Source organism: Zingiber officinale, chromosome 2B (genome assembly GCF_018446385.1).
Source record: "Zingiber officinale cultivar Zhangliang chromosome 2B, Zo_v1.1, whole genome shotgun sequence".
Lineage (NCBI taxonomy): Eukaryota > Viridiplantae > Streptophyta > Magnoliopsida > Zingiberales > Zingiberaceae > Zingiber > Zingiber officinale.
In genome coordinates this window covers 9,657,449-9,672,367 of record NC_055989.1, presented here as the reverse complement: position 1 = coordinate 9,672,367, position 14,919 = coordinate 9,657,449, and the positions used below count along the sequence as shown (strand labels likewise).

General features: G+C 45.7%; 1 protein-coding gene across 1 annotated transcript; it reads left to right on the top strand.

The window, feature by feature from the left end:
- Positions 1-3,030: 3,030 nt before the first annotated feature.
- On the top strand, positions 3,031-4,287 carry LOC122048979 (transcription factor WRKY19-like). Its single transcript, XM_042610485.1, has 3 exons — positions 3,031-3,356; positions 3,448-3,585; positions 3,678-4,287. The coding sequence occupies exons 1-3, from the start codon at positions 3,115-3,117 to the stop codon at positions 4,033-4,035; spliced, it is 738 nt and encodes a 245-aa protein (XP_042466419.1). The 5' UTR covers positions 3,031-3,114; the 3' UTR covers positions 4,036-4,287.
- Positions 4,288-14,919: the final 10,632 nt, after the last annotated feature.

Genomic DNA, 14,919 nt, shown 5'->3' with positions numbered 1-14,919 from the left:
TGGGGAGGAGATCGAGGGAGAAGAGAAATGAAATAAAGAAAACATAGGTTATAATAATATATACCTTGGTTAAATAATCTAATCAACTTCCAATTTAATTGGGATATCTAAATAATCTTTCTTTAAGCCTAATCAATTCATCCCCTTAAACGAGTCATACGGACTCCATTTAAATCTTAAAAAGTTTCTAAAATTTTTTGAAAAATCTAATAAGGTTATTTCTCTAATAACACTTATTATTTAATTATCATATCTTACAATAAATGTAGGAATGTTGTATCCAAGAACATCATATTTTGAATTAGTTGGCTATTTGATTCAGATTATGTTGGTTGTAAGTTAGATAGAAAAAGTATGAGTGGAGGATGTCAACTACTAGGATCTTCTTTAGTTAGCTGGTTTAGTAGAAAATAATATTATGTTATCCTATCTACTACTGAAGCTGAATACATAGCAATGGACGAGTGCATAGCTCAATTGTTATGGATGTCTCATACCTTAAAAAATTTTAATTTAGACTATAAATATGTGAAAACATATGTTGATAATATAAGTTCTATAAACCTAACTAAAAATCTAGTACACCACTCTAGAGCAAAATACATAGAAGTTAAACATCACTTTGTTAGGGATCATGTTACTAAAAGGAATATTGAACTTAACTATATTGTATCAAAATCTAACCTAACTGATATATTTACTAAGTCTCTATCTAAAATTGAATTTAGTAATTTAAGAAGACAATTAAAAATATGCTTTATAGAGTAGTTTTCTTTATTTTTATGTTTTTAAAAATTTATTACTTTTTAGTTTTCAAATTTTGTTTTCAAAATTTTATTTTTAAAATAGCTTTCAAAATATTTTATCCTTCTGAGTAGACTAGGATTTCTCGTAAACTTGTTTGCTCCTGTAGTTTTAGTTGTTAGCATCTTACAAGTATAATAGGATACCTTACTTATGTATTTTGAAACATAGAATGATGTGAGATGCTTAGGATTTAACCTAAGATTTCATATGCTTATGTCAGTATATCGCTATAAATCTGGACTTTAAACAAATAACATTGATTAATTTGAGTAATCTAGCTAGTAACAAATTAGTTAGAACTAAGAGCTCAAATTGACCAACTTAAGTCAACAGCTGCTATCTTATGATAGTCAACTAAGTATGAAAGTTGGACATTTCATCATAAGGATATTTTGTTTTAGTTTTTAAACCATACTTGAACTTTTAGGTAAATATCATTTTAAGGGAAAGCATAAATATTATTTTTAAAAATATTTCAAGATTAAGAAATTTTAAACTTCATTCAAACTTCTCACAAGCACAAATTTGTCAATTTAGACTTGGTCTGGTTCGGACCTAGCCCAAGGTCGGGTCTACTTGCAGGAGTAGTTGAAAATTATTCTTACACCCAATGGAATCTAGAGCGATTTGAATTACTACTAAATTTCTAGCTTTAATCCGTTGGTCGCCTTCTTCTCCGCCTCTTTGCGGATAAACAGCACCATCGGCGTCGTTCATCTTCCCTCTCTAAATGCCTTTCAATAGTTTAGGAACAAGAACAGAGAAGATCGGCCAACAACAGGAATTCGAGAAGATGCCGAAAGAAGCAAGGATGATTAACTAAGTTGCTTGTTCTTGTAGTGCAACTCGACCGCCTGAGTACTAATTCGGTTACGCCTGTGGAAGCTTATTATTATCCCCGAATTGCTCGTACCCAATGAGGATCCACTCCAATTATTGTTGTACATAGAAACCCAACTTTACATCTCAACGGTTCAAGATCGCACTTCAATTCTCCATCCATTAGATGATGGCGGAGGTAAATGTTTGTGTTCCAACCAACTTGGAATATGAGCAAAATCTATCCCTATAGTGATTGGATAGCATGCTGTGGGTGAGCAAGGCTGGCGTAGTGAATGATAAATTATTTTAAAGTGTATTTTAAAAATATTTTTATTCTATTATTATATATAACATATTAAAATTTACTTGTTAAAAATATTTTAAATTTAATTAAAACTACTTAAATATTACTTAAAAGCATTGAAATCTAATAATAAAAAAATATATCTTAAGAATGAATTGATTATTTTATATTATAATAATTGGAAAAAATAATTATTATGCATGAATTTTGAAATTAAAATTATAATAACTTGATTAAAATTGGTCAATTCATAAGTTATGTTCTATTTGGACAATATTTGTGGTTTAGACTTGCACGAGAAAACCATGAGTAGAAAAAAACCAATCAACCACGATTCCCTCAATGACAGATGACAATTATAAATCGGTAACAACCAATCCGAGAATGCACGTATACGATGCCACACCGTTGAGCACACCAACCGACCGGAGAACAGCCGCATCAACAAAGAGTCATTCAACAGCAACAGCTAAGTGTGAAGTCTTGTGAACAAGAGTTCGACCACCTAGCCGTCGATTCTTTTCCCTTTTCGTCCCTGCGGGGCAGCGTTCGCTGCATCTTCGCAGTTTCCTTTTGTAGACATAAAAAACCGTGTGCGCGCGCGCGTTTTGTTGCCGTTATTTGATCGGTTGGAAGTGGAATTAACCATCTCGATTCCAATTAGATTCCCACACGCCATGTGTGTTTTTGCGGCACGTGTAGAACTAGTCTGGGCCCCTGAGTTGGATCAGGTGAGTTATGCCGAACACGATTCTGGACAACTGGGTGCTCGCGAAGTGCTCTTGCTTTGTGGATCCTAGACTTAAAAATTCTGCATAACATTCCGTGTGTAGTAAATTTTACGGAGTCGGAGGGCATTGACTATCTAACAGTGACAGTGACAGTGACAGTGACAGTGACAGTGGCATTTTACAATTTCTATCACTTCCCAGCAATTTGTCACGTGCAAAATCTGATCCTCCACTTCGCATCCTAGCGACTCGTTTTGTCTGACAAATCCCTCGCCGTTGAATTCCCACGCGCTTCTTCATCGCCAATCATCTTCCTCTTCGCGCCCGCCCTATATAACTCCCTCGGGAAGCACTTCGATCGATCTTCTACTACAACACAGCGTCCGAAACTGGAGCTGATATATCCATTCCCCTGCTTCTTGACAGCTAGCTAGCTAGCTACCTGCGTCCATGGAGACCAATGCCTGCGCTGCTGCTCTGCTCGCCGAGCTCAGCCAAGCCAAGGAGCTGCTCAAGGAGCTGGAGTTAAATCTGCATTGCCTTGACCTCTGCAAGGCTCTAACTCCCAGGATCGCTTCCTCCATCCACAACTCGTTTCTCATGGCCGAATCATTCAGCACTAAAGCCGGCCACGATCAGTCTCTGTTCTCCTCGCTCGACCTGCGACCTCGCACCTTGACGCCCAGAAGAAGGCACGTGCTTCGTACTTATAACGCAGTACTGACCCACATGGCCGTGAAGCCGACCGACGATGAAGGATTAATTCTCTGGTTTCAATTGCAGGATGTCGCTGCTGCGATCATGGAGGTGCCAGGTGAGGCTGAGCTCGGTGTCCGGCGGAGTGAAAGGCCAGGGGGAGGACGACGGCTTCACATGGAGGAAGTATGGCCAGAAAGAGATTCTCGGAGCTAAATATCCAAGGTCAGCCATTAGTCACTACAGTTACAGAACAGTGTTGCAGTCGATCTCATTCGACCAAAACCATTCTCACGAGCTTTTTTCGATCGCCGCAGGGCCTATTTCCGGTGCGCTCATCGGGCCTCGCGCGGATGCCCCGCGAAGAAGCAGGTGCAGCGATCGGACGACGACCCCTCGGTCTACGACGTCACCTACCATGGGGACCACACTTGCCTCGAGCAGCACGATCAGGAACAGAGTGCGGCGGCGCTGAAAGTTGAAGGAGAGGAGGAGTACTTTGTGGGGCAGATTGCGCCTTCCTTTGGGCCCATGGAGGAGCAATTTTTCTCTTCTTCGCCGTACCAGTTTGGGAGCTTTCATGGAGCAGAGAGCAGTTCGCTTCCAATGGAGTTTGAAGGTGACGGGGAGATCGACCCTGTCAGCATCTGGGCAGGAGTGGAATGGATGGCATAGTGTGTGATTAGATTGCAGAAATTGTGGTGTTGGTTGTTGGATTGTTGTTTAAACTGAGAAAAAAAATAGTAAAGCATTATGTAATCTTATAATTCCATGTAATCAGTGATCCTGTCTGGAAGCTGAGAAAACGAACCTGCCGGTGTGACGTGTCTGGAAGGTTGACCGCATCCCCATGAACCGGTGGATGATCTGTCCGCTACGTTGACCGAGTCGTCTGGAGTCCTCCTCCGGTCAACTGTACCTGTATCCATCGACCGGGTTGCCCCGGCCTCTGGTACCTCGGTGCTCGAGGCGAATTCCACAAATATATAAATATCCGGATAATAATAGAATATTGAAATAAATGCAAAGAAGGTACGAGAACGTACCCTGGCCCAGGGGGGCGCCCTCGGATGGATCAGTGAGCTGACGGAGTCGTCGTGATCCCGAATAGTAGATAACTGTCCACCAAACGCGTAGCTGGCTCCAGTAGCTCGAAGCCGGAAGCGATATAGATCCGCAGGACGGAGCACGGTCCGACTGCATGATAACAATCCGAATAATGAAACACCACACGGCTCGATGGCCGGAAACACAACCGATGTCCGGAAACACTGCACTGGGTCAGATCTGTGCCGCACGCGGCGAGGACAGCGGCTGTACCGCCGTCGGAATCGACGGTCGGGAGATCGGAGGTGCTGGCCGCCAAAGACGGCTGCGGCGGTGGCTACAGCATGAGATGCCGGTAACGGCAGCCTCTGGAGGAGGTACATGGCCGGCGGGAGGCGCTGACCGCCGCCGGAAGTCACGGCCGGCGGAGACATTCGCTGCCGACAGTATGGGAGAGGCGTCGATACTCGCTGGGGGCGACGGCGGTGACATCCACAGCCACTGGAGGTGGCCTAGGGCGACGACAATGGTCGCTGGCGGCATTGGCAGCGGCTGGCACCTACTGGAGCCGGCAGCGGTTGCGGGAGAAGGCGGCAGCGGGTACGCCCGCTAGAGACAGCAGATCCTCCACGGCATCGTCGTCGGCGAGTGGAGAGGAGGAGGCAGCTATGAGTGCCTGTCGCCGGTGGCAGTGCCAATCCAACTGCCACCTCCCAAAGATTTCCCCTCTCTTCCTTTCGTGCCCCATCTCTCTGCCGCCGCCTCCTTTCTTATTCAAACCCGAGCCTTTTTTCCCTTTCAAAGCCCTAGCTTCCCCCGAAAAGACCTAAATGCCCCTCTACTTTCTCCTATCTCCTTTTCTGCCCCTTACACAACCGGATCACAAGCCTCCCCTTCAAGTCTAGTCGAAGGAGGCGTGAGTCCGACTGACTGGACAGTCTATTGCAAAGAATTGAACCACTCTCGATGTCAAAGCCAAAACGCTGAACCAATAATATAATGTCCCTCGAGCGGTCGCGATAATAAGGGTGTCGCAGGAGATGGTCACGATACCGAGCAAACTAAGTCGGAAACTGGACCAATGCCAAGTGCGCAGCCGCGAAAATACCGACCGGACGATCGAAGTGCTGTCGATCGGATGGATAGATGCTAGGCGAACGCTGTCGTGCGAGCGATCGAAATGATGTCGATCGGATGGATAGATGCCGAGCGGACGATACCGCGCGTGCGACCGGAATGATGGCAATCGGTCGGATAAATGCTGGGCGGACGATACCGCGCGTGCGACTGGAATGAGGTCGATCGATCGGATAAATGCCGGGCGGACGATACCGCGCGTGCGACTGGAATGATGGCGAGCGCGTCGTGCCGCCCCAGCCCAGCGGATCGGTGAGCTGGATCAGATTGGGGTCGGAATAGTTCAGCGTCGGCTGGAATGAGGTCGATCGGCCGGATAAAGCCGAGCGTACCGCGCGTGCGACCGTGGTGACGCCGATCGGTCAAATAGATGTCGGGCGGCCGATGCCGCGCGTGCGACCGTGGTGACGTCGATCGGTCAGATAGATGCTGGGCGGACGATGCCGCTCGTGCGACCGTGGTGACGTCGATCGGTCAAATAGATGCTGGGCCGCGAGGACTGCTCGTGCGACCGTGGTGACGTTGATCGGTCAAATAGATGCTGGGCCGCGAGGACTGCTCGACCCCGAACGGGGGAGATAGATGCTCGCGACGGCTACTCGACCCCAAATGGGGGAGATAGATGTATGATATACTGGTCCGATATACTGGTCCTCCAGGCCGAGCGGCTCGGAGGCCTTCGGCTTCGAGCGCTTGGCTCGGATGATAACCTTTCGGCCGAACGGCTCGGGGGCCTTCGGTGATAACTCGACCCCGAACGGGGGAGATAGAATATATGATATGCTGGTCCGTGCAGAGGTCTTCAGCCCGGGGGATTCACACCGGTCCGACTGCGGCCCGACTCTTGGTCGGTCGCCCGGGAGGTTTATAGTCGCCGGTCCGACTGCGTCCCGACTCTTGGTCGGTCGCCCGGGAGGTTTATAGTCGCCGGTCCGACTGCGGCCCGACTCTTGGTCGGTCGCCCGGGAGGTTTATAGTCGCCGGTCCGACTCTCGATTTTTAACGACGGTGCTCGTCGGTCTTCAAGTGAGACTATATACCCAGCCGAACGGCTCGGGCCTTCACATCGAGCGCTGGGCTTGGATACCATATACCCGGCCGAACGGCTCGGGCCTTCACATCGAGCGCTGGGCTCGGATACCATATACCCGGCCGAACGGCTCGGGCCTTCACATCGAGCGCTGGGCTCGGATACCATATACCCGGCCGAACGGCTCGGGCCTTCACATCGAGCGCTGGGCTCGGATACCATATACCCGGCCGAACGGCTCGGGCCTTCACATCGAGCGCTGGGCTCGGATACCATATACCCGGCCGAACGGCTCGGGATCTTCTATTTCAAGCATCGCTCGTATCCCATACGCAGCCCGGCCAAACGGCTCGGGGTCTTCGGGATCGAGCCCGTAGCAGCTACGGGCTTGTATATAATCCTCCCGGCCGAACGGCCCGGGGGCCTTCGGTCCTCGAGCCTGTGGCTCAGATATAAACCTCCCGGCCGATCAGCTCGGGGGCCTTCGATGATAACTCGAAGAACTAATACAGATCATATAACTAACCGAGAACAGATAACGGAAAAACTGACCTAGGTCATGAGAATAGCAGAACTCTCCGGCGTCGTCCATCTTCACGTTCCAGATCAGGCGCGTTCCCACAGACGGCGCCATTTTGATCCTGTCTGGAAGCTGAGAAAACGAACCTGCCGGTGTGACGTGTCTGGAAGGTTGACCGCATCCCCATGAACCGGTGGATGATCTGTCCGCTACGTTGACTGAGTCGTCTGGAGTCCTCCTCCGGTCAACTGTACCTATATCCATCGACCGGGTTGCCCCGGCCTCTGGTACCTCGGTGCTCGAGGCGAATTCCACAAATATATAAATATCTGGATAATAATAGAATATTGAAATAAATGCAAAGAAGGTACGAGAACGTACCCTGGCCCAGGGGGGCGCCCTCGGATGGATCAGTGAGCTGACGGAGTCGTCGTGATCCCGAATAGTAGATAACTGTCCACCAAACGCGTAGCTGGCTCCAGTAGCTCGAAGCCGGAAGCGATATAGATCCGCAGGACGGAGCACGGTCCGACTGCATGATAACAATCCGAATAATGAAACACCACACGGCTCGATGGCCGGAAACACAACCGATGTCCGGAAACACTGCACTGGGTCAGATCTGTGCCGCACGCGGCGAGGACAGCGGCTGTACCGCCGTCGGAATCGACGGTCGGGAGACCGGAGGTGCTGGCCGCCAAAGACGGCTGCGGCGGTGGCTACAGCATGAGATGCCGGTAACGGCAGCCTCTGGAGGAGGCACATGGCCGGCGGGAGGCGCTGACCGCCGCCGGAAGTCACGGCCGGCGGAGACATTCGCTGCCGACAGTATGGGAGAGGCGTCGATACTCGCTGGGGGCGACGGCGGTGACATCCACGGCCACTGGAGGTGGCCTAGGGCGACGACAATGGTCGCTGGCGGCATTGGCAGCGGCTGGCACCTACTGGAGCCGGCAGCGGTTGCGGGAGAAGGCGGCAGCGGGTACGCCCGCTAGAGACAGCAGATCCTCCACGGCATCGTCGTCGGCGAGTGGAGAGGAGGAGGCAGCTATGAGTGCCTGTCGCCGGTGGCAGTGCCAATCCAACCGCCACCTCCCAAAGATTTCCCCTCTCTTCCTTTCGTGCCCCATCTCTCTGACGCCGCCTCCTTTCTTATTCAAACCCGAGCCTTTTTTCCCTTTCAAAGCCCTAGCTTCCCCCTAAAAGACCTAAATGCCCCTCTACTTTCTCCTATCTCCTTTTCTGCCCCTTACACAACCGGATCAATCAGTTTCTTCGTAAAATTCTTGTTATGTGTTGTAGCAATGGGTTGACGTTGAGTCTTAAATCATAATCTAAGACTCATAAGGCAAGAAATTATAATAATTATAATTAACATATCTTAATTCTAATTTATTAAAAACAGAAAAATAGATTTTTATCAAAAAAAAAAAAAAAAATTTAACAATCTTAACTCAAATAAAGACGCGGATTAAAATAAATCATCTATAAAAAATACCAGAAATATGAAAAATATCTTAAATATTCAAAAAAAATAAAAATTACCAAAAATAGTAAAAAGACCCTAAAAAAGATTTAAACGGTAAAATTTGTGGCTGAAAATTTAACAGTTACAGTTTCACTAGTGATAAATATAGGTTCTTGAATTCTGCATGCGTGACGATAGATAGTCTAATTCCGAGTTTAGAGTCAAAAATTATGTCCGTTTGAAGTTTGAAGACTCATAGTGAGTTTCAACACAGGTTGGGCCTGCATCAGTCTCCCCGGCTTGAAAAGACCTCGGCCTTGAGTTCAGATTAATTTAATTAGCAACCATCAAGAAAAGAGTTAGATGCTTCACATTGAAGACATCAGAAGTCTTCAGATGACTAGAAAGGCGTAACCTATAGACATTGTCATTAATCTTCTATAGTATATTGCATAGTCCAATTTTTCAATCTTTTAGCTTATTATATTCTCCAATAGGGAAACGATCACGAGTCAATATAGCCCAGACAAAATCTCCAATCTCAAAAAGTACCTGTCGACGATGACGATCAACTCAAGCCTTATACTTAGTATTGCTTTCCATAATTGCCAGTTTCACCTGCTCATGAATTCCTCGAAGATGCTATGTCATCTCATCATCCTTAAGTCAAATTCACCCTACACGTGGAATAGGGGCTAAGTCTAGAACTCTTGATGGATTTCGGCCATAGACAATCTCAAAAGGATTTAGTCCTGTGGTCCTATTTTTTGATCTATTGTAGGTAAACTCTACTTGAGGTAACACCAAGTTCCACTGCTTTGGTTTTGTTCCTGAAAGGCATCTCAGAAGATTACCCAGACTCCGATTCGCCACCTCGGTTTGACCATCTGTCTAAGAGTGGTAAGCACTGCTAAAGTTTAACTATGTCCCCCATGTCCCTCGTAAGCCCTTCCAGAAGTGATTAATGAATTTAATATATTTTGAAATGGAGTCATGGACCGAGGAACGCCATGTAAACGCATGATCTCTTTGAAGTAAAGATGGACAATTCGAGTAGCATCCATAGTCTTCCTACAAGCTACGAAATGCGTCATCTTTGAGAATATGTCGACGACAACAAGAACTGAGTCTGAGGTTTGTTGGGTGTAGGGTAATCCCAATACAAAATCCATGCTGATATCGAGCTAAGGAGCTTTAGGAACGGGTGAGGAGTGTATAAACTTGCATTAGTTAAAACCCCCTTAGACCACTGGCATACCAAACATCGATCAACAAAGTGAGTCACATTGCTAGTCAACTTGGGCCAATAGAAATTGGCAAAGATGAGAGTCAATGTCTTATCACGTCTAAAATGCCTCTCATTATAAAGCTCGCTCATAATCTGCTACCTTAGAGAGCATTCTGGAATGCACAACTGCAACCCACGAAACAGATAACCATTATGTAAAATAAAATCATGTCGGTAACCATCATGTACCTCCTACAATATTATCCTTCCGAATGATGGGTTAGGTGCATACATATCTGGAAAAACCTCAAAGCCCGCAACGCTAGTACTCATGGTGGTGAGTAATGAAGAACACCAACTCAGAGCATCTGCGACATGGTTCAGACTTCCCGCTTGGTGCCTTAATGTAAAGGTGAACTCTTGTAAGTAAGTCACCCGTTTGACATATCGCCTGCTCAACTTGTGTTGACTATTATATACTTTAATGCTTCATGATTAGTGAACAGGATGAATTCCTTCTGTACTAGGTAGTGTCGTCAATGCTTCAAACACTGCACAATGGCATAAAACTACACGTCATAGGTAGAATAATTTTTCTTGGACCCAGAGAGTTTCTCGCTGAAGAAAGCAACTGGTCGCCTAGATTAACTCAGAACACCCCCGATACCTATGCTGGATGCATCACAGTTGACCTTGAATATTCTGTCAAAATCAGGAAGGACCAGAACTGGTGTTTCGATCATCTTTTGTTTAACTAGCTGAAACCTAGCCACCCTTGAGACACTCGATGATAGGAGTAATCAGAGTGCTAAAATTTCTGATGAACCGACGGTAAAAAGAAGCTAAGCCATGGAAGCTTCTAACATTGTGCAACGTCCTTGGTTGAGGCTACTCTAGGACTACATCCATCTTTATTTGATCTACATGTACACCATTAGTAGACATAATAAAGCAGAGGAAAGTTACCGATGTAGTAAAGAAAGAGCACCTCTTGTTATTTACAAATAAACACTCTATTTTCAGCTTTTCGAAGATGGCACAGAGATGATCAAAGTGTGATGCCCATGTCGGACTGTAAATGAGGATGTCATTAAAGTATACCACTATAAACTTTCCCATAAAGGTCCGCAAGATTTGATGCATAAATCTTATGAAGGTACTAGGCACATTGAATAATCTAAAAGACATGACCATCCACTCATATAGCCCATACTGCATCTTGAATGTTGTCTTCCATTTATCGCCAGACCTTATTCTGATCTAGTGGTATCCGCTTTTAAAGTCAATTTTTGAGAAGACCTTAGAACCAGATAGTTGATACAACATGTCATCCAAGTGGGGAATTGGAAATCTGTACTTCACTGTAATCTTGTTGATGGCTCTGCTATTGACACACATATGCCACGAGCCATCCTTCTTTGATAGTAGTAGGGCAGGAACTGCATAGGAGCTCATGCTTTCTCGGATATGCCCCTTTTCTAGCAACTCCACCACTTAATGTTGCAATTCTTCTGTTTTTTTAAGGCTAAGGCGATAAGTTGGCCGATTAGGCAAACTCAACCCCGGAATAAGACCAATCTGATGTTGGATATCGCGCATCGACGGTATCCCAGAAGGAAGATCCTCTGGCATCAATTCATCAAAATCTGCTAGCAACTACTGTACTTAGGCTGGTAACTCTGCATCCATGGTTGGAGCGATGCTTTGGCATGGTGGCAAAGCATATACAACTCCTTGCTCTACTTCATCTAAAAACTTAGATATATAAAGAAGATTAGTATGTTTAGCTATCGAAATTGGAGTAGTTCCTTCCTGCCGCGGCGCTAACAAAATTTTTTTCCCTTTGACATTAAGGGTATATGTATTCTTCTGCCCATCATGAACATCATTGCGATCTTACTGCCAAGGTCGCTCCAACAATACATGACATGCATCCATGACCATCACATCACACTAAGCACTATCACGATATTTGTCAATTGAAAAGGAAACAAGAAATCACCGGTCTACTATTACCACGCTTTCTTTATTCAACTAAGATAACTTGTAGGGTTTAGGATGACGATCTGTCTTTAGTTGTAATTTTTGGACAGCCTTTACGGATATTACATTCTCACAACTGCCGTTGTTTATAATCATCTTACATACTTTATCCGCGATGGTGTAGGTAGTATGAAAAATATTGGTTCTCGACTAATCGTCCCCCGAATCACCCTAGTGAGTCAGTAAACTCTTACGAACGACCAAAGTCTCATGACCATCACCATAAATCACTTTTTCAGATGCTTCATACATCGAATCACCAATTGTTGTTGTATCTTCTACCACCTCTTCCTCGACCAACAAGTTTTTGCCCTTTGGATTAGTAGAAGAGGGCTTCCTCATTGGTGCGTCATATGTCCTTGTTCACCATATTGATAACATCTGACATGGGCTTTTGAGTAAACCTGTGGTGACCGCTGCGATGGTCGCTGTAATGGCTGCTCCAGTGGCTGCTGCTGTAATGGACGAGAATTTTGAGGGTGAGCTGGCCGATTGTTTTAGTCACCTCTCCCCGCTGGTTTCATATTTTATTGCTTTTCAACCACCAGTGCACGCTGAAAGGCCTCTGACATCGTCGAGAGTGAATGAAGACTGAGGGCATCTTGTAAGGCCAAGCGTAGACACCCTAAGTAACGTGTCACCTACTGTTCCTCCATCTTGGATAGGTCATTTCGAGCCACCAGCTGGAAAAACTCTTCTATATATTCGTTGACCAATCTCGTGTCCTGTCTTAATGAGTGAAGTCACTGGAACAGAGTTTGGGTGTAGGCGAAGGGAATAAAATGTTCCTTCATGTTTTCCTTCATATATTCCCAAATAGTTAATTGAGGTTTACCTTGTTTGTCCCAAGAGCGCCGCATCTGTTCCTACCATGCTGATGCTCGCCCTTTGAGTCCGATGACAATTAATTTCACTTTCATTTGATCTGGAACTCGCTTGTAGTCGAAGATCAACTCTACTTCGTTGATTCAGTCAATGAAGTCCTCTTCTCACAACGAACCAGAAAATTCGAGTAGATCCCGAAATCTGAAGTCTCTAGTAGGTTCCTCTCGTCCACGATGATCCTAAGGTGAGTCTCGTTGGTGATATGGGTTTTCGAAGGAAGACTCAGATCCATGATCTTCAAGATCCCGCACCGCCATACGCTGGGCTAAATCTCCAACTTATCTCCATAAATCCTCAATCGTCATTATGTCCTAGATGCTACAACCACGGTGCTCAGCTTCCTCCGCTGAAGCCTGCATGTTGTTGCGATTGCGACTACAACCACGACGACCCGCCATTGGATTTGTTGATAGCCTTCATGTGCTCTGATACCAACTGACGCCGGGTAGGATAGCGATTATCCTACGGGCTAACGTGAAGAGAAAAATTGAGGAGAAGACAAGAAGAACACTTTTTATTAAAACTTGAGGGGTTAATCTCTCAATATCTAAACATGACTCTTATATAGACTATAACCTAAAACTCAAATAAGGAAAGAAATTATAATAATTATAATTAACATATTTTAATTCCAATCTTGTAAAGAAAGGAAAAAAAATTTTACCCGAAAAGAAAATAAATTAACTTAACAATCTTAACTCAAATCAAGACGTGGATTAAGACAAATCAACTCTAAATATCCAAAAAATAAAATTTACCAAAATAACAAAAATGCCCTAAAAGGGTTTAATCGGTGGAATTTATAGTTGAAAATTTGACGATTACGGTTTCACTAGTAATACATGTAGATTTTTAAATTATGCACGTGTGATGATAGACAGAGTCTGATTTCAAATCCTGAGTCAAAAGTTATATCCGTTAAAGTTTGAAGATTCATAATGACCTTTAACACGGATTATGCCTGTATCATAATTTGACCAATCAATTTAAAATAAAATGATTTAATTTAAAAATAAAATTTCTGAATTAAATAAATTGAACCGAATAAATTTGATCATCAAAATTAAACAAACTTTACTAATATAAAATTGATTATTCTCAATTGATTAATATTGAATAGTCGGATTAGCAATTTTATCAATAGAGCTTTGATCCCGTCCGGAAGCTGAGTTAGACGGACCGTCGGGTGAGGTGGATGAAATGTTAACGAAGTCGCGACGTCCCGGAGGGGTGTGTGCTGAGATGGCTCCCGTGTTGACCAAGTCTTCGGAAGTCCTCTGGTCAAAACTATCTGCAGTCAGCGACCGGGTTGACCCGGCCCCCGGTACCCCGATGCTCGAGGTAAATCCAACGAATATATGAGTACAAGACTAAGCCATAAGATAATGAAATGCGTATGGAATATGAACTGAAAACGTACCCTGGCCCAGGGGGCGCCCTCGGATGGGACGCGGCTAGAATTGTCGCGACCCGGAAGAGTAGATGACTCTAATCAAGCTGGAGAGCTGGATCTGACGACGAGGAGCTGCCCGTGGTACGGACTCGGAAGACGAGCTGCAGGTCGAGATAAAACACCGACACGCAGGCCGGGGGTACTAGCGGCATGTAGGCCTGGACACGAAGTCAGCATACAGACCGGGAAACGAGATCGGCACGCAGGCCAAAACAAAATATCGACACGTAAGCCGAGAAACTAGATTGACACGCAAGCCGGGACAAAACACCGGTATGCAGACCAAGACAAAACACCGGCATGCAGACCGGGACATAAAAAATATCATACAAGTAATAACATAATATAACGACAACGCGGACTCGGAGGCCCGACCCGCATCAACGATACCCGACAATGCGGACGATCAAGAAGTGGCCTGAGATGAAGCGGTACGAGAAGCAACGCTGCGGCGTCCTGGAGGAGATCGCTGGTGAGACCATGCTTGGCTGTACTGCAGTCCGAAGGGCGGCAGCCGGAGGCTATGGGCGCCGACTGTTGGCGTCACCGGCAGTATGCGCAAACAGGAGAGGAAGCAGCGACATCTGAGGAGGAGGATGGCAACATAGCGAGGAGAAAGAAGGAGGAGGCGGTGCTGTGACCGGCGTTGTGAGGAGAAGGAGGAAGAAGATGGAGGGGTTGTCGCCTTCGCTGTGGAGAGGAAGAGGGAGGATCTGTCGCCGGCGTTGTGAAGGTGGCGGTGAAGGTG